At 45.2% G+C, this 20078-nt stretch overlaps 2 protein-coding genes across 2 annotated transcripts; one reads left to right on the forward strand and one right to left on the reverse strand.

Annotated features, from left to right (window-relative positions):
* The first annotated feature begins 4804 nt into the window (after nt 1–4804).
* On the forward strand, nt 4805–10381 carry ilf2 (interleukin enhancer binding factor 2). The gene is made up of 15 exons (XM_070921521.1): nt 4805–4892; nt 5428–5487; nt 5770–5812; nt 6019–6123; nt 6251–6328; nt 6515–6617; nt 7138–7203; nt 7358–7474; nt 7591–7669; nt 7811–7898; nt 8365–8426; nt 8533–8647; nt 8883–8973; nt 9739–9903; nt 10136–10381. Exons 1-14 carry the CDS (start codon nt 4888–4890, stop codon nt 9888–9890), a joined length of 1164 nt encoding a protein of 387 aa, XP_070777622.1. The 5' UTR covers nt 4805–4887; the 3' UTR covers nt 9891–9903; nt 10136–10381.
* A 75-nt stretch (nt 10382–10456) lies between these two features.
* Nucleotides 10457–14993, reverse strand: pex11b (peroxisomal biogenesis factor 11 beta). Its single transcript, XM_070921727.1, has 4 exons — nt 14819–14993; nt 13747–13862; nt 13437–13638; nt 10457–12908 (listed from the first exon to the last, which is right to left on the reverse strand). The coding sequence occupies exons 1-4, from the start codon at nt 14872–14874 to the stop codon at nt 12500–12502; spliced, it is 783 nt and encodes a 260-aa protein (XP_070777828.1). The 5' UTR covers nt 14875–14993; the 3' UTR covers nt 10457–12499.
* Between the last annotated feature and the right edge of the window lie 5085 nt (nt 14994–20078).

Here is a 20078-nt window from a genome sequence, read left to right on the forward strand (position 1 = left end):
CATTCTTGATGGTATTAGCAATGCCTGTGTTTGACTTTAAGTGGGACATGGCTTCAGATTGAGTTCGACCCGGTTTTCAGAGTTTACGTTTGTACGCAAACCCGGCTGTCATCAAAGTAAGCAGTTACTGTAATCCGTCATGTAAACTGTAAACTGTATAAGAAATGTATTAAACCAGCTTGATAACTCACCATCATGATAAAGACGATTATGAGTAGCAACAAAATGGCGGCGGCTAACACTAAGAGGGCAATACCCCATCCTGGCACCGAGTCACTGCTCCCATTGCTGCCGCTGCTGCTGCTGCCGCCTCCGTCTGACGTCAGGAGATGTGCAGGCTTCCCACTTGAAACACTGAGATAATCTGTGTGTTTGTCGTGTGGATTTACAGTTGTGGTGTTGTTCACTGCTGGGCCCTGTGTAGGACTTTCTCCCCCATCTGTCGTGTAAGCGTCACTGTGCTTCCCATGATCTGTCGTGGTGGTTGAAACCAATGTGGTGCCATCGGAGGGGGCGTTTGTTTTGCTTGAAGATGCTATTGTGGGATCTTGGAGTGTGGTAGTAGTAGTAGTAGCTGTGAGCGCTGGAGTTGTGGGCGTAGTGATAGTTGTAGGTGTTGTGGTAGTTGTAGGTGTTGTAGTTGGGGTGGTACTTGTAGGTGTTGTAGGTGTTGTGGTTGGAGTGGTAGTTGCAGGTGTTGTAGTTGTTGTAGTTGGGGTGGTAGTTGTAGGTGTTGTAGTTGGGGTGGCAGTTGCAGGTGTTGTAGTTGTTGTAGTTGGGGTGGTAGTTGTAGGTGTTGTAGTTGGGGTGGCAGTTGTAGGTGTTGTAGTTGGGGTGGTAGTTGTAGTGGTGGTTATAGTAGTTGTTGGTGTTGTAGTAGTTGTAGGTCTTGTGGTTGTGGTAGTCGCAGGTGTTGTGGTTGAGGTTGTTGTGGGTGTTGTGGTTGTGGTAGTCGCCAGTGTTGTGGTTGTGGTAGTTGTGGTTGTGGTAGTTGTGGTTGTGGTAGTCGTGGGTGTTGTGGTTGTGGTAGTCGCGGGTGTTGTGGTTGTGGTAGTCGCCAGTGTTGTGGTTGAGGTAGTTGTGGGTGTTGTGGTTGTGGTAGTCGCCAGTGTTGTGGTAGTCGTGGGTGCTGTGGTTGTGGTAGTCGCCGGTGTTGTGGTTGTGGTAGTCGCCGGTGTTGTGGTTGAGGTAGTTGTGGGTGTTGTAGTTGTGGGTGTTGTTGTTGTGGTTGCGGTTGTTGTAGGTTCTTTGGTGGTGGTAGCAGTGTTGGTTAGTGAAATTTCTTTAATGTTTTGTTCTACAGAAAAAAAAGAAGAAGTGCTGATCACGTATGTCAAACATTGCTTCAAGACACAACGTGCACATCGCTAAGGAGGAACATTTGGAATTAAATATACAAAACTACTGTCTTACTGGTTGTGAAGTCCTGATTTAGTTGGAGAATTTTGGATGGAACTTTGTTGATGTTCATGTGGAAGTACGCATTGACGATGGTCGGATTAATAGAGCTGTAATTGAAGACCACAGTTGCATTCGCAATCACGGACCCAGAGCTGCGGAAGAAAAGTATCATGCTAAGCACAAGTAAAGAAGACGTTGTACACTGCTACATTGAAATGCTGGGGGGGGGTGGGGGGGACACTCGTGGTTTGGGCTAGGAAGGGGAGTCTGCGCTGCCAGATTATAGTGGCATATAGGAATGCAGTTCCTCCGTGATTGAGAGACCAATGAAATTGATACCTGAAAGTGATGTCCCTGACTCCTCCATACATTTTACATGTGGGGAACTCATTATATGAGGAGCACATATAGATGCTTCCAATCTGCGAAACAAAACAAAAACAAAAACAAAAAAAGACAAAATACAGATCAACACATTGTACTGTAACTTTGAAACACAGAGGTAACAACAGTGTAAGTGACAACGGACAGCGTCCATCTTTTATGTTTGTGTTGCTGTAGCGTCTGGTTACGTCGGTAACCTTGGTTCTCTGAGTGAAGGGACTGTCTCACCACCCCCTGTTACATATTTAATGTGTTTGGGGGGGGGCGATCCCACTGGAGAGAACCAGGGTTACAAGACGTATCTCGTATCGCATCAAGACTGTGGCACATTGGGGGCTTTGGAGCAAGGCCATTTAACGCTTTAACAGCGACCAGGAAAGGACGTGTCATTTCTCTAAAATATATATATACATATATATATATATATATATATATATATATACAAATGTAGCTAAATCTCCATATGGCTACAGCCCTTGTGGGACTAAAGCGGTCATAATCCTACATCGTTGTCCATCTCACCAAGTCTTTGACTTCTTTGTACATGATCTTGTACTCCTCAGAAGTTGGCTTGAGCAGCGCGGCGGTGAAGACCCTGTTGGTGATCTCCATTGGCAAGCAGAAGGCCAACTGCTTACCCTGAACAGTCAGGAGCCCTGCAGGTTCAGTGTGACATTTTAGGCGGGGGGTTGGGGGCTTTCATAACATTGTCAAGAAACACTGTCTGAACAACAGGACCACTGCGGCGTTTCTCATCCGTTTTCTTATAATATATCAGGAAAATATCTGGACATGCATGTAGGGTCTAACCCAGGGGATGACAAAGCGTGGCCTTTTGTATTTATATTGCACTGATTTGAGTCCCTGTTGTTGTTGTTTGTTGTTGATGGGTGCTTCTATGTGCATTACGAGGACTCACTAAAATGGGACTTTATGGCCGTAGTAAAAAGCTGAGACTGTCAAGGTCAATAATGAGTTTCAGTGCAATACATATATAGTCATACACAACATTGCAATACATAGATATATATATATATATATATATACATACATATACATTGTTATTGTATTTTTTTTTTTTTTTACTTTTATTTTTCACTTAAATATTGCAAATGTGTATATTTTTTATTTTCTATTTCTTATTTTTACATTTTGCACATACTTTTATTTCTAAATTTATGCTACTTTCTACTCTTGATCAGTAAAGTGTTTCTTGATTCCGATTCTGAGCTTGACACGTTCTTAAAGTGCTCAGAGGAGTGGAGATTTGAACATCCACCAACAACCGGACGACTCCGTCGGCTGAGGAAGAGCGTGGGGTATGACCGAAAGCTCTGGAGCAACCACCACGCGGACCTTGTGGGTTTTTTTTTTTTGTTTGTTTTTTTTGCCAAAAACAGAACCATTTAAAATGGGACTGCTGATTCAGACGCTTGGTCCATACCTGCGTGTTTACAGATTTTCAGATTTCAGGCGTCTCATTTTAAGTGAATGGGCTAAAATGTGCAACAACAAAAAAAAAAAAAAAAAAGCCACACGCCGCTCGTTTCATTCCTCCAATGCCTGAGTGTGTTTCTTACCTGAAAAAGCCATGGTCGCCAAACACAGAGCATTGGTCCACAGCCACCTCCGTTGCACCATGGTGATGTGTGTGAGCCGGGAAAAAACAAAAAAAAACCCACGCAAGTCCAGTATTGCTTTGGTAATCTCTGGGACGTTCTCACTCGATTGCATAAATGGTGTGGCAGTCCTTCATGTCGAGGGTTTTATTCATTCAGGGTTAAGAATGGGCAGGGATAAGAGGCCGCTCCCGAGATGAATGCTACACACATACACCCTTACTTAGTTTACTTTGGCTCGGAAGGAGAGCTTAATTGAGCTCGTGTAGATATCTGTATGTTGCAGAAACATTTCCTCGCAGTTATTATCTAATCTCTAAGTGGTAGAAGTGGCCTGTCGCACATTGTTACGGGTTAATTGTCAAGCTAAAAGCCTTCAGGAGAATGCTTCGGGTTTTTTTTTTTTTTGTTTTGTTTGAAATTAAATCTACTAAAACATTTACCTGTGTCTAGCTCTGTTTGTGCAGGTATTACGGGTGCTATGACTTTACATTTTAGGGCTTGCAGGCGTGTCATCAAGGCAAAGCGGTCAGAGAAATATTGGCATTGCGCTTTTTGAGATTTACAACGTTTGTTTTGGAAGGGTCCCCGCTCATATTAGAGGCAATGAACGAGCAGGTGCGGTGGGAAAAAAAAAAGAAGGCTCTTGTGACAGGATGGCGAAAGGAGCTTATGGTGTGGGAGAGATGCAAAAGCCGTAATAAGAATTAGTAATCATGATATACAAGACGTCAGTTCGTGTTAAAAGGTCTGTGCCACACTCTGGAAGATGTAAAACACATTATCGTGGGTTGTGGTCAATGTAATTCAGAGAGGGAGACATTAAAGGCCCCGTATTATGCTCATTTCCAGCTCTATATTTTTTATTCTGGGACTCCACTAGAGTAGTTTTGCATGATTCACAGTAAAAAAAAAACTTCTACTGGCCCCTTTATGCATGTGCCTGAGTGCGGCGACTTGTATAGTTGTGACATCACAACCTCACGGAAGTCCCGACGGCTCGTTTTGAAGCCACCGTTTCTGAATACGGGGCTGTGTTTCATTTCTCCGTGGACTGAGCGTTTTTGATCCTTTCACAGTATTTATACAGCACCCGGAGCTGCTTTAGAATCAAGCAAGACAGCGGACATCTCCGTCTCTACAACATGGGACCTTTCAGAAATGTGGCACACGAGACAGGGCAGGAATGGATGGTTTAAAATCTCCACAGAGCACAGGACAGGACTTAATACAGGCTTGTGGGTTTTTTTTGTGTGTTTGTACGCCAGTCAATTAATTACTCAGACGATCTAATGCCATGGAGGTACGTGAGTCTCCGATACAGCAGGTGGCGCTGTGCACCTTTAACGTTGGTTTGCATATCCGTCAATAAACACCGCGAAGCAGCAGCAGCAGCAGCAGCAGCTGAGGGAGCCGGTTCATTGAGGGACGGTGAACAGTTCTCCTAGGATTTTCTCATTAAATAATCAAAACGTCGTACGCAATGAGGTAATTTACATTCAATTGTGGTTAACATTGTGTTCATTGTTATTATTATTATTATTATTATTTTTTACAAGCAACGCGTTGGTTGTACACGTTAGCTCCTGTGTTTACAAACCAAGCTCGTAGTGTCTTGCAGAGCGAGTCGTGTTAGCGTAACATGAAGCTAGCGACGCGCATTGTTGGAACGCTTGCTGCTGGCTAACATGTTAGCGAATTTTCTAGCCGCTAGCCGCATTTATTATTCCAGGTGTGTCGTCGCCGCGAAGCGTGATTAGTTGTGTCGTTTCTCAGCTGCAAAGGAATTTGTGCTTTCACACACGGGTCATTTATAGGGGACCCACGGTGCTAACGTTAGCTAACATCACCTAGCCAAGTAGCTAGCTGGATAAATGAATGAGTCTATACCGACGTGTATGGGAGCGTAGCAGCTGAGTGCGTTATTTACGTCTGGTTAGCGAGGGTTACGGCGTCATGACTCCCATCGCCTTTTGAACGTGCGTGAGCGGTTCCGACATGCTAACTGTGTGTTTGTCTCCAGAGGGGACCGCGGCAGGGGCCGGGGAGGCCGCTTCGGGTCCCGCGGAGGACTGGTCCAGGGGTGAGTTCAGCCACCGAGCTGCTATTAGCTGATTTTTCCAGCAACGTCCTGAAGGCATCTTGATTTAAGGCAGCCTAGACATCCAGAGAGACCAGGATCTATTTGTAAAACTAGTTTTTTTTTTAATGTAGTCCATCGTTTGCATGTACTACTGAAAGCCATATGAAAAGTAATCACAAAATGTCATGGTTTATTTTCGGCCTGACTTGGTTAGAAGTATTGTGAGCATATCTAACCTTGAGCACTGTTCCCTGTCATAATCATTGTATGTTTGCTGCTTAGGTACCGTCCATTTGTCCCACACATCCCATTTGACTTTTATGTGGTGAGTAAAACCGACTACTTTTGGTGGTGGTGGTGGTGGGGGGGGGGGTCATACACCTGTACATCACTGCAGGAAGGGGTGTTAAGTTAGTTACATAGGTTCTTATGTTCAGGAGACCACATTTCCTTAATAAAACGACCACAGCAGTCAGATTAAATGCCGAGCGCCAGTAGGGAGTACTGACACGGACTGTTGTTTGTCACAAGTGTGAGATGGCCTTCCCCAGAGTGAAGCCAGCGCCCGACGAGACGGCTTTCAGCGAGTGTCTGCTGAATAGAAACCACGAGCTGAGCCCCACGCCTGCAGAGCAGGTCGGTCCGCAGACATCTTTCCCACCAATTTGTGCTTTGTTCCTGTCACGCGGTTTGTTGTTGTTGTTTTTTTTTAACGTTCGCTGGCAAGAAACCCTGTTTGTTGGTTTATCTTCCTTCCATTTAGTCCTCCATCTTGTCCCTGGTCACGAAGATCAACAATGTCATCGACAACCTGATCGTCGCGCCTGGAAACTTTGAAGTGGTGAGTCGCTTTGTCTCGGACTGACTGGGAGACTGTTCGTTCTGCCAGAACGTCTCAGGCATCCCAGTTTAACGCTGTGATCAATGTGAACTGAAATCAGCAACGTGGAGCCTGTGACTAATATGCCCTAGTCAATAGTATTAGTACATTGCATGTTAATAATGTTGCACCTGTGTCTCTTCGTAGCAAATTGAAGAGGTGCGTCAGGTGGGCTCTTACAAGAAGGGCACCATGACGACGGGGCACAACGTCGCCGACCTGGTTGTAATCCTTAAGATCCTCCCTACACGTGAGTGACCGGTAGGAAGTAAGGATTGAGGAGGCCGTCGATGTAACGGTCCAAACTGTTTTAACACTGTTTAAAAAGGAAGCTGCCGGTAACGTCCTTTTTTTTGATCATTTCTGAGGCTTTGGATGTGTTGGTTTTTGTCACTTGGATGACGTCACATCGCGGTGTTTTGTTAGTTTGATTTATATTCAGCTTCCAGGAAATGCGCCGTGAGTGAGGACCAGTTTTATTTTGATGTAAAGATTTGTACATCAGCAGGAATGTAGCACAGCATGAAAGTGAAAGCAGCGTTGTGTTTATTTGAATGTGAAGGCGCAATAAGAATATTTTTGTCCCTGAAATCAATGAATAATTGTGATCTCAATATAATAGTGTCACTCCCACACCGGCGCACTGCCCTGCGTTAATCGCAGCAACTGCTGGATTCGGTCTGAACGCAGCCTTCGGATCTCAGGCTGATGAAACAAGACTGTAATGTCGGACGATGACGTTTTTATTATTATTATTCTTTCTTCTACAGTGGAGGCAGTTGCTGCTCTCGGCAACAAAGTAGTGGAGACCCTTCGCACACAGGACCCCTCTGAAGGTACTGGGATAAACACACCTTTGAACAGGGGAACCCAAGGCCGATCTATCAGAATCCAGGATTCAAATGATGTCATTGTTTCAATTCATGTTTAAATGAGTTGTGGGGTGCCCTGTGCTTCGTGATGCAACGTGTGTCCCTCTGCTGCTTTCAGTGCTGTCCATGCTGACCAACGAGACGGGCTTCGAGATCAGCTCAGCCGACGCTACGGTCAAGATCCTCATCACCACCGTCCCTCCCAACCTGCGCAAGCTGGACCCCGAGCTGCACTGTATGTGTCGACCACACACAAATGCACACTCAGCATGATGTAGAAGACATTGTCTCCGGGGCAGCCCCCCCCCCCCCCCTCTGTAGCTAAGGTTCATTTTCTTTTTGTTTCTTCAGTGGACATCAAGGTGCTGCAGAGCGCCCTCGCTGCCATCCGCCATGCCCGCTGGTTTGAGGAGAACGCCTCTCAGTCAATGTGAGGAGGTCTCCCTTAACCCCCCCCCCCCCCCTTTTTTTACATTTTTTTTAAAGACTTGCTGTTTTCTATTACCAGAGCTGACTGCACAAAAATGCCCACCTGAATTTACATGGATGATTTGTTGTTGGTGATCTTCAGGGTCAAAGTGCTGATCCGCCTGCTGAAGGACCTGAGGCTGCGCTTCCCCGGTTTTGAACCCCTCACCCCCTGGATCCTGGACCTGCTGGTAAGACCGCAAGTCCCCCGGAGTCTGGACATTTGACCAGACAACACGGGCCAGATTGATATTTAGTATTATTACGAAAAATGCCGCAACATTGGTTCTTTTTAGATCCCTAAAAAGAATTTAGAAAGAAAATGAAGAAATATTTGTTTGCCACTTTGATTATGCGCTATAAGTAAAGTCGCCATGCCTAATAATAGTTCTGTTCAACTTTTGTTTGCATGGAATATATAGATAGGAGCCCCTCGCAAGTGTATATTCAATAAAAATAGCTTGTTTTAGGTCATTTTCTACCATTTTAGTACAAAAAAAAGTAGTCCCATGTGCCCAAAACGCGATTTGACCGATTTTTTGAAAATGTCTTCAGATGTGCGCTCAGAGAGATTGCATGTACGCCTGAAGCCACTATCATAAAAGGCTTTGTCCTCCAAGGTGGAGCCATTACAAATGCAGTTCTGTTCTGTTCCAGGGCCACTCTGCAGTGATGAACAACCCGTCCAGGCAGCCCCTGTCCCTGAACGTGGCCTACAGGTTGGTTCCCACTCACCTCAGTTTTCATTCTGATCCAGTCACTACAGATGGGGGGACTTTGTCTCTAAGCTTTGAGTTGGACTTTCTTTTTTTTTTTTGTTTGAAGGCGCTGCCTGCAGATGCTGGCCGCCGGCCTCTTTCTGCCCGGCTCTGTGGGCATCACCGACCCCTGCGAGAGCGGAAACTTCCGAGTGCACACAGTCATGACTCTGGAACAGCAGGTAGGCCTGGTCCCGTCCCTTTTACTGCGGGCGATTTTAAAAGGGGTCTTTTAAAAGCTATACTCCTCATTACTGCTGTTATAGTGGATTTGGGGACACCCTGAGACGCCCAAGTTCTGTTTGCACGCTGGAAAATAGCTCTTGCACACATCTGGACACACCTGCCGTTTGATGCCTTTCAATTGTTGAGGACAGCTTGATAATGTTCAGCTTGTGTGTGTGTGTGTTTGTGCAGGACATGGTGTGTTTCACGGCTCAGACCCTGGTGAGGGTGCTCTCGCACGGAGGTTACAGGAAGATCCTTGGCCTCGAGGGAGACGCCAGCTGTAAGATAATCTCCTCCTTCAATATGAGGCCTGTTGCCTCAAAATACACTAGACTGTCGATATGTCAGTGTGCCAGATGCCAACCGTTTAACCATTACCCGACTGAGGATTTTGGTTGATTTATTGATTAATTAACAGCTAAATAAATATATGATTAATATGTGTGGCTCCTGGGAGACGACTACAGCACCCCCTCATCAAGCTAGAGGCAGAGGTCACTCAAAAGCTTCCGAGATTTGAGGGAGCGGCGTGGTTCAGCCAGCCAGGGTTCCTTTAGATTCTCACAGCCGAGACGTCATGTTGATTAAAATACTTGATAAAGAAGATCTGGAAAAATCAATATCCGGACCCGGTATATTATCGAGAGTTTTTATTTCAGCATACAGAGCTGAGCTACGTACCGAAACCATTTCTAAACTATATAAGGGCCTTCGAGAGATGAGCGGGGTGAAGACATAAAGGATCCTGCATAAAGGGAACGCGGGAAAGCGAGAACCGAAGCGATAAGCAATGGAAATCCACGCCCTCGCTGTCATGGAGAGTTTAACTGGACAAATTTTAAATGTTGGAAAGGATGGACTGAATTTGTCGGCCCGTATAGATCAGACTTCTGATTTTGACGATTGATCTGCAACTCCCCTGATTCTCTGCTACACAGAGACTCTTTGGCTTTTCGGTCCCGTCTTGTTTTGATTTATTGCGGTTTCAAAAATTGAATAACGTAGCGTACAATGTGTATAATGTCAAGATGTTTCGTTGTCGCAGACCTGGCAACGGAGATGTCCACATGGGACGGCGTGATCGTCACGCCGTCGGAGAAGGCCTACGAGAAACCCCCAGAGCGGAAGGAGGAGGAAGACGAAGCTCTGGAGGAGGGGGGCGACGGAGAGGACGAGAGCATGGAGACCCAGGAGTGACGAGGAGGTTCAGGTTTGGAGCCGTCTCCGCATTCTGCCAGCAGAAGTTTAGCAACTTCACATATTTCATCACGTCAACTCCCCCCCCCACCCCCACGTTTGTTTGTCACATTTCATTGAACAAATTGATATATGTACACGTATGTATACACACTTCTGTTGATCCCCAAAAAGTAGTTTGTGCGGAGAGTTTTGACGCCTGCAAATCCAACGTTAACACACTCGTTCTGCTCTCTTTTCCTCAGTGAATGTTGGTAAGCTTATTGAAGAAGTCCTTTCAGCCGGGCCATGGTGTGTACTACTGTTACATGGACAGAAACACCAGCAGGACAGACACTTGTCCCCCCCCCCATCCGATGAGTCCAACGGACTGGCCTGTCTTTATTCTCAGTTTTTATTATGTTTTTACTTTCCCTTTTTGTTTCAGTTTTTACTCCCTACTTTGTAACAGTAAACATCCGGAAATTAAATTTTTTGTTTTTTTAAATTTACCTCGACTCTTGTTATTTGTGCCAAAACCGAAAGCCGATATTGACGAGTCAAATATGGAGGGTTGATCAAAGCAGTCCAGTCGCACATATGCTCTTTATTGCAGGCAGCAGTATACTCATACTCATCAACAAAATCAAACTTTATAGACGGGCGTACGTTTCGACTGATACAGTTTCTGACTATTCGGCACCCCAAAACTGCAGCATTCCATAGATGCGTACCAATGATGAGCGATGCAGGTGGCAGGCATGTTTTTACTGAAGAAAATATGCACCGGCTCTGGATTTGTTTTTCATTTAATGATGAGAACTGGCATTAGATCATTACGTTCATCATTTGTTTAAACACAAGCAAAAACAGGCAGCGATAGCGATGATTGCGAGAGTCTCCGTTATTATAAACCTATCCCTCATTTACTCATTTCTAGTTAATCTAGGGTAAAGTGAGACATTTCAGCAGGTCTGTGCTCGAAACACAGTAACTTGGCGACGGATGATGCTGGCCGCCACCAGATGTGCAAAGCTGATACTTACAATTTGGTACAAAGTGATGTATTTCCTCCACTAAGTGTCGGGGCTTCAGAATCCAAACACTCATCAGACTTGCAGTCTGAACAGTTGTTGGGAGTCTCTTGCGGGGCCTCCTCTCTCCGTGTTGGTCTGTTATAACATACCACCTTCTTCAGAAACAGACATTTTACTCATTTGTAACTACCATCAACAGCTCTTGCCTGCCTCCCTGTTAGACAAGGTTTAAATAGGCTACATAGCAAACTCTCAGGCCACTAATCCAGCTTGCACTGCCATCTGGCGGTTGCGCTCTACATTACATTTATTTAGCTGGCGCTTTCGCCCAAAGTGACTTACAATAAGTGTATTTCAACCATGTGGATGCGACCCAAGAATCGTGCTCAAATAAACTGCTGAACTGCGTCAAGTGCTACATTTAGAAACGGGCCATGGGTAGTAGAGTTTCTGCATTGATGTCACTTTTTTATGCGGTGCCACTATGAATGGGGGTGAGCCATGACGTCAGGAAGAAAACAAGCATCTTGGGGGGGAAAAGGCCACCCCCAATCGATCAGCACGACGGTTTGGACAAGAGGAGGTACAGGAGAGTTTATTTCAAGTTTTTAGTAGTAGTACTGTAATTTAAAAAGGTTCTATGTGGAGTTTTCAGTTATTAAACGACACCTGTGGCCATTAAGTTAAAGGAAAAGTATGCAAGAATTGGTATTTTAATGCGTCTTGGCCCCCACCTTACAGTTTTCAGGGTGCAGTTCACCCTTTTAACTTCTGCTAACGCAGCCAAACATCACACAAGCGCAACAACACAAGACATAGCGAGCCGGCAGATATTACGAAGCTTTCACCAACGATTAAAAGCCAGGGCCATATCCTTTGGAGTCCTTTACATAGAAATCAGTCCACCGGCTGTTTTATAGGCAACAGAGAAAGTCGGGGCTTTTTTAAAGTTACGTTACAATCCGTTCAGACATTGGTAATAAAAGCAATAACACATGTTAAAAACTCTACATAGTACCTCCACTCCGCAACTCCTCTTTGACTCTTACCGCACAAACTGAGTGAGAGGGTGGTGCCACATGAAAAAAAAGCTGACATCAGTGCAACACTCCGTCACAGCTGGGTGGGTGGTGTCACAAGTGCGGCAGACCTGACCTGAACCTTACAGCCCTTAAAATCTTTGCAGTCCTGCTTTCCTTTGGTGTCTCTTTTTGATCTTTCAATGAAATAGATCCCCTTCCTGCATCTCTAGCTAGCTCAAAAAACCCCCCACCAAACTTGATGGCTGTAATGTAACAATGTCAGGCGGGTGCAAATGACACCCCCTCCGAATGTGGTCGGACCTGGGTCACAGGTCAGTGATCAGCTGAGAGGTGTTAATCAGTAAAAGAAACTCAGGGTTCAGTAGTCCTTGTGGATGCAAGCTGTCTCTTATTTTGAGGATATCTGAAGGATTTGGATGCCCTGCCACTATTCCAAAATGCGGTCACAGTGTACCAGCAGCCGCTGCCTTCACAAAATGATCAGTGTTGTTAACCCTGTTAGATTCTGATCTCAGTCCTCCTTGTGGACCCCTCCGATGTGCATCTGGATTCATGGCTTGAGTTTGAGCCAGGGGTGGACCATGGTGAGGATGGAGAGGACGGAGGAGGCCAGGCCACAGGCCCCGACAAAGCCCGGCCCCGTGGGGTAAATCCCCAGTCGGTCCAGTGGGATGAAGATGTCGCAGCTGTTCTTCAGCAGGTCCAACAGCAGCGGCGGGTTGCTGTACAGCACCGCCGCCAGCAGGCGGAGCCGCCCGCGGAGCCACGCCGCCGTGGCGGGCAGGATGGCGCCGGCCGCCGGAGCGGCAGGTGAGGACAATTGGTCGGCGGGCGGGGCGGGGCTGGGGTGCGGCGAGGGTGAAGATTTGGCGGCTCTGTAGCGCTCTTCGCACTCGATGAGGAGGCGGAGCTCGTACACATCTCGGGTCAGGTTGAGGATCAGGGCGAAGAGGTAGTACCTGCGGATTTCAACCACACGCTTGGTATTAACTGAATTGGGCCCTGCAGCTATTAAATGATCAACTACATGGGTTAGGGGTTTATTTCGGAGCTGTGCGGAGATGGACCTCAGAGCATTAAGTGGTCTGGGGGTCTAACTGAGGATGACTCGATCATAATGTAATGCTGTGTGGCAACAGAAAAGCAAACCAGCAGCGCAGTCATTAGCTTAGCTGCAGTTTTACAGATGTCAGGTTTAAAAAAAAAGGTCCCATATTCTGCTCATTTTCCAGCTCTATATTCTTATTCTGGGACTCCACTAGAGCAGTTTTGCATGATTCACAGTTGAACAAAGTCCTTATGTATCTTCTCCTGGCCCTTTCTGCAGCCCCGCAGCCCCGGGGGTTAGGGTTAAGGGTGAACTTTAAGTTCAGTATAAGGTCACATCATTTTATTCATTTCTAAAAGTTCCCACAAAGGGTTCGTGATTATTTGTGCTATAGATGCAATCAGAAAGAAAAAGGGCAGAAAAAAGGAGGCTCCCTCACCTGAAAGATCTCTCACTCCATTTGTGCTGGTCCAGGTTGGAGATGAGGCCCGTCTTTCCGGCCCACAGGACGTTGTCACAGGCGAAGTACATGGCTCTGTTGAGGTGGCTGATGGTCAGGCAGAGCCTCAGCACGCTGTCAGAAAGGTGTATGGCCCTCTTGGCGGCCTCCAGCGCCTCCACGGAGTTTCCGAGACGCAGCACTGTCGGACACAAACACAAACGCACATCAGCCACAGTCCCTTCAGCTTTGGCGCCTTGGGAACGCACTCAAAAAACAAAACAAAAAAAAAACTGGCCGCCTCACTCACACTTCCGCGTCAGGCTCATGTGTGCTTCCAGCTGACGGACGGTTTTGTGAAGCTCTGCCGCCGCCCCGCCCTTCTGCAGAGTGTAGCCCAGCAGAGTGCAGGCATACTGAGCGGCCCTGCGAGTGCAGAACACAGTGAGTTTGCTAGTAATCATCATCATCATCATCATCATCGTCGCATTTTCTAGAAGTTCCAGTGGCAGTGGGCAACTTTTCAACTTCCCCTCCCCGAGTATTTCCAAGCCGTTGGCTCTGCTGTTGTAAAGGTGGCGCAATTAGACGCATTGGTGGAGCGCAAGCAATGAAATGTCACTCCTTGCATTTTAATGCACCGGAGTTGCACTGTCTAGATTTAAAAAAAGAAAACATTTAGCTGACCAATGGTGGAACTTCATTACTCAGTCTCTCTTTTTTTGATACATTGATTGATGTTGCCAAATGGAACATTATCTGTTGATAGTGCCATAACTATTGCACCATTTCATACCTTTCTGGTAGTATGGTTACACTAGTAGTGTTGCTTTTATGTAAAAGGTATGTAGAAAAAGCAGGAAACGGTATTCAAATCCTTTTTCTTTCCCAGGGGGAGGAACCCCCTAACCCCCCACACTTTTATCTAACCAATGTTACGTCCTTGAGGGTGAGTACAAAGCTGAAAATCACACGTGAACAAAATTCGATCATATCCGCTCATCTGTTAAACCTCCCAGATCCTCCTGAGAGTCCCATTTTCACTAGAATGCAGGAAAACAGTCTCTGAACTTTACAGTTTTCTGGGGGGGGGAATCCCCCAGATACCCTGGTTAGGTTTGGTCTCCTGATTTAAGATTATGATGTCTGGAGATAGAAGCTTTTCATCTGTACACACTTTCAAAATTAGAATAGAATTTGGCTGCCGAACTTTTTAAACAAAGTTGCGGTGGGTGATGTCACAGAAGGCCTAAAACGTCATACTTTACATCAAATGCACCGACACCGACTCCGGACTACATTGAAAAGTTGGCGGCCCCGCATTAACATTCGCGGCGACGGCGAGATTTCGAACGCTGCCGCTCACGGAACCCGTTACGTACCTAATGACTCTCTCCTTGGCTTGGCTCTGGCTGTTGAACCGAACCCACGAGTCCATGCTGGACTTGTTGTTCTCGGCCTGTGACACACCTGCTCGCTGTTGGGAGGTTAGCTAACGAACCTGAGCTTTCAGGCTGCTACGTGTTTATGTCAGTCACTCGGTCACAGTTAGCGGTGAGATGCTACTGTGCCGAAGGTGACGTCTCGCGCTTCCAAACCGACTATTCTGAGGAGGGTTTCAAATTACAGAAGAGCTTAGCCGCCTATTTACACTCTTCCCTCGGCTGTGTTTTGCTTCCGAATCCGGTCGAATAACTTCTTCTTCTTCTTCTTCTTCTTCTTCTTCTTCGTCATCGTGTTTTATCGGCAGTGGCAAACTTTGAGACCGCTTTCACGTGCACTACCGCCACCTACTGGACTGGAGCAGAAGCTCGGCAGTAAAGTAGAGCGGAAAATCTAAGCGCTCTCTCTCTCTCTCTCTCTCTCTGCTAAACCTCTTTCTTAATAAGTAATTAATTTTAATTTCTTGATGTATTAGCAAGGGCGGTTTCTAATGTAACACTAGACTTGGCCCCAGTTCCTTAGAAGGCCCAAAAGTGCCAGCTTCACAGCATTCAAATAGCTTTTGCAGAGGGGGACCTGTGTCAGAATCTACTGTACATTGTCTTATGTCATATTGTGGGTGCATATTAAAGCTACAGTAGGCTATATTATTGAATTATAATTTCGGTTGACATAACACATTTTGACCATTGCATGTCACTAATAATATTTAATTGAAGGGCCCCCTTCTGTAGAAGCCCTTGTTTGTACAGAGTTCGATGTGATTGGCCAGTTACGTGCTAGCTAACCCTGATTGGTTGTTTGATTCAGACCTGGTCCATTTTTTTTTCAAAGCCGAAATACAAAGGGGGCGGGTGCTGATAAATTAATAATTTCAACCAAAACTATAATTCAATAATATTGCCTACTGCAGCTTTAAATCAAGTTGTCATATAATAAAACTGCCAGTTCACATCGGGGTGTGTGTGTGTGTGTATGTATGTACAAGATAAATGATAATTCATAAGAGCATTTCCAGCTCCACAGTCATTGTGTGTGTGTGTGTGTGTGTGTGTTCATGTCACGGCTGGAGGTTTGATTTGAGACACAGGAGAGCACAACAAAGTTTTTGTATTTTTTTTTGTTTCCGCAACTAAAAAAATACTGAAACTATGTGAATGATTTTATATATGATATATAATGCTATTTATATGTAAATACATAATGGTGCTTTTATGTGCATCTGGCAAATAAACCCCAGGGGACAAAACTAGGATTGTGCCAGTAAGGGGGGGGGGCATGAGATTGCGATTATCAACTGGTAACAATGCCTCTTCGTCAAAGTTTGTATAAATATGACAATGCCATTTGTTTATTTTATTTTAATATACAGTCAACATTACAAGAGCAGCACATCTTTACAATAAAATAACTATATTCTAACATAGCCAAATTCAGTTTCTTCAGTACATATTTTCGATATTGTTGAAGTGTCTGAATAAACATGTTGAACGTTTTTATGAATGGGATGATGTATATATATATATTTTTTTTTTTCTCAAGTTTGTGTCACCAAAATGGACAGTGATTTAAAAAAAAAAAAAAAACGCCCATTAAAAACAGACTGGAATGATAAGTGTGATCATCAGCGGTTTTGGTATGGGATGACAAGTTTCTCCTCATATATATATATATATTGTGAGATATAAAAAAATAAATAAAATAAATATTGGAATATTTAACCCAAAAACCCTGTTTTGAAAATTGCAGTTTCCGTTTCCATTGTTTCTCAGTGTGATTTGTCATTTTCGCAACACACGCCGAGTAGCATTTTCTTTCCATCCAGTCCTCCAGTCTATTTCTCTGGATTCTTTTTCAAGGAGATATAGTCGCACATCGCCTTAAGTCTTAGGGAAAGAAGATCCCGCATGTTGACCTTGGTCAGCGTCGCGATTTATCGGTCGTGCTAACGCTCCGGGATCCCTCTGGACCTTTGTCAAGAGTGTTTTTAAAAAACGTGTGTGGGATCTTCTTTTCCTGTCTGACTGTTTCTCTAGATTAAAAGCAGCTTCCTGAGTGCACTCCCTTGAACAGCCCCCCCCCCCCCCCCCCCCATTTCTGCTATCAGTCAGAGTATGACGCAGGTGAACCCAGCTGTTAGCCCTGTTGGGAACCATCGTATATGCACTTCATGGGAAGTGGCTGTGCGCTGCTCTTTATCAGATGTGTGGAAGGTGTATGTTTTCTCCCAAGAAAATAAAACACACAACAAAGCTCAGAGAAACAAAGCTTGCTGTGTAACTCTAATGCGCGCACTATACCCTATATCAATGCTGGAGTTATGTCCACATCCTACCCAGAATGCAACACTCTGAAAGGTCCCATTTTGATTACAAAGCAGGTGTAGGTGCTATGTAAGTACTATAAAAAAAAAAACACTGTGCCTTTAAACGAGCCATTAGGTTGTGATGTCACAACTATACAGTCACCGCACGCAGCCATTCACCATGTTCACACGGCGGCCATTTTCCCCCGACTTCCTGGCTGTCTTAAGCACAGTAATATGCGTTCCAGTGAGCATAATGTCACATAACTGGTACTGACTGGTTCCAGAAATTTCATTGCAGGCTTGATTACTTCCAAGATGAAATAAATTGTGTCCAAGATGTGCTTTGATATGTCAGAATGCAACACTATCAAAGGGTAATGTTAGAAAGTTGTGACGGAAAGTTAGTTCGTTTCTTGATGGACAGATGGCTTTACTTGCTCAGGCCGGGCCTGAAAACCTCCTCCTCCCCGCGGTCCAGAGCTCCTGTGCTAGTGATGTACCCCCCCCCCCCCCCCGTGCTCCAAGCTTCCAGTCTGGGCAGCATCAGCTAAGCTAATAGGACTGCACCACTAACAGTTAGCGGCTATTTTAAAGCTATTTGTCCGTCAGGAAACTACGTAAATCACAGAGTTGAGGCAGAGCAGCCGGAGGACATCGGAGGGAAAACCAGAAAACATTTTCTCCATATAATGATCGATTGTCAACAAAATCAGATGTGTGTTTTTGTATAATCTCATTTGTGGTCTGATAAACAGTAAATGAATCAAGTTCAGTGCCCCATATCTCTGCCAAGAGGGCTCAGAGGCGTCTCCCTGCCCCTCTGTCGGCTGCAGGAAGCTGGCCAATCAGAGGAAAGTGGGCTTTTAGGAAGAGGGGGGGGGGGGGCTCTTAAAGAGACAGGAGCTAAAACGGCTTGTTTCAGACACAGGGTGAACTGAGGGGCTGCATGAAGGGCCGGGAGAAGATACATAAGGATTTTTTTTTTTTTAAACTGTGAATCATGCTAAGCTACTCTAGTGGTGTCCTAGAATAAAATACAGATCTGAAAATGAGCACAATATGGGGCCTTTAAAGTAAGACAAGCTCTATGTAAGGATGTGTGGCATCAGCAGGGCGCAGAACAGTTTCGCGCTTCGAAATCCAATCTCAGTCATTCAAATTCATTGCCAAAAAAAAAAACCTAGTCCAGGTTTTTGTTTTCTTTAATGATACGACAGGGGGGGGATTACCGCAAGTTCGTGTCTTCATCACATACAGTGCACGAGGTGTGCTATTGTTGTAAACACATGCGTATAAGGGGAAGATGTCGTCTGTGTTTACAAGGAAGACACTTCGCGTTGACTTTGGTGTCCATGCAAGAAGACACGAAGGGCCGCCAGGTCGTCACGCAGAAGCACAGCCACACACACTCCACTTTCAGGCTTGGACCGACGCAGGCTTCCGCCACGCCTGTGTGTGTTTTCAGCACCAACAGCTGCACCACCAGGCTAAAATGATTGCATTGATCAATATTTTTTTATTTTTTTATTTAATAATTTTGAAGTTTTTTTTTTTTTTTTTTATTGCAACATGTTTTTATACTGATACATAGTCTACTGTATTCATACCATCAAGCCACAGATGTGACGTTCCATCGAACGTTCTGAACTCTCAAAGAAACCGGGCCTCAGGGTCTTGGGGGGGGGGGGGGGGGGGACCTGGGATGCTTTATTTAATGAGTCTCAGATCTAATCATGGGGGAAATAGAGACAATGTTCAATGGATTCATTCCAATGAATTGCTAGTGTAATGCAGTCGGCGCATAGCAGTTCAGCTGAAGTGCGAAACTGGGACCTTTGTCGACAGGCTAGCAAATAGCCCAACCTATATAGAGAATAAAGAGTCTAACAACCAATGAATATTTAGTTTATCTGAAGCCTTTCTTTCAAAGAAATCCCTATTTTCCCCTTAATTTAGTACCAAAAAACAACGGCAATCCCTCGGAAACGATTAGGAAATCAGACCCTTAAAATAAAGCATATTTAAAAAAAAAAAAAGCAGCTCCACATGGAAAGCCCCTGACCAGCTGTCCTGCCGACAAACTGGGGCCGAGGGACCCACTTCATCGATCCGCATGGCCGATTACAACTTGGAAAAACAAAACAAGCAAGTGGTATTGATGAAGTTAAAGCTTGGCTTTCCACATCGATAGTGATGCACACGTACAGGTGCTGACCGCAAAGCATTAGTGGACGCGTCGCGGATGTGACGTGAGGCGATCCGATTGTAGAGAGATCGGGATAATCCTCCTCCTCTGATGATGATGATGATGATGATGGTGATGATGATGATGACGGTGGTGGTGGTGGTGATGATGAGTTTGCTCATTATCTGAGAAAGCCTACTTGAGACACGTGTACTTCCCTGAATATGGGCAGAGGAGAACAGATAAATGTGACATCTATTTGTGTCGTCCATGCTAAGATTAAAATAGTGCCAAGCGTACTCATTCATATTTTACACTCACAAAAGACTAAGGCAATAAATAATACTACTCAGGTATGATGAGTGCTTCGTTAATAGTTTTGCTATCTCTATGAACTAGTCTGACACATTGTGATATCTTCCAAGGAGCTACACGGATACCTGAGGAAACCACAGAATACCATCGAACGGTTTTGAACAGCGGGAAAACCAAATCACAATGTGCAACATGAGTCTTCGCGTGTCGAAAGGCAGACCTGTGTCCGTCTTAACAATCCAGTGTTGGTGCGTCTACTGTTTACAACAACAACAAAAAAAAAAAGAAAAGAAAAAAAAAAAAAAAGGCACAAATCACAAATATGCATCTGTTAATGGCTGATCTCGGTAAAGCAGCTGAATCAGATGACAGAGTTTCCTGACAGCCAGTC

This window comes from Enoplosus armatus, chromosome 16, assembly GCF_043641665.1.
Source record: "Enoplosus armatus isolate fEnoArm2 chromosome 16, fEnoArm2.hap1, whole genome shotgun sequence".
Lineage (NCBI taxonomy): Eukaryota > Metazoa > Chordata > Actinopteri > Centrarchiformes > Enoplosidae > Enoplosus > Enoplosus armatus.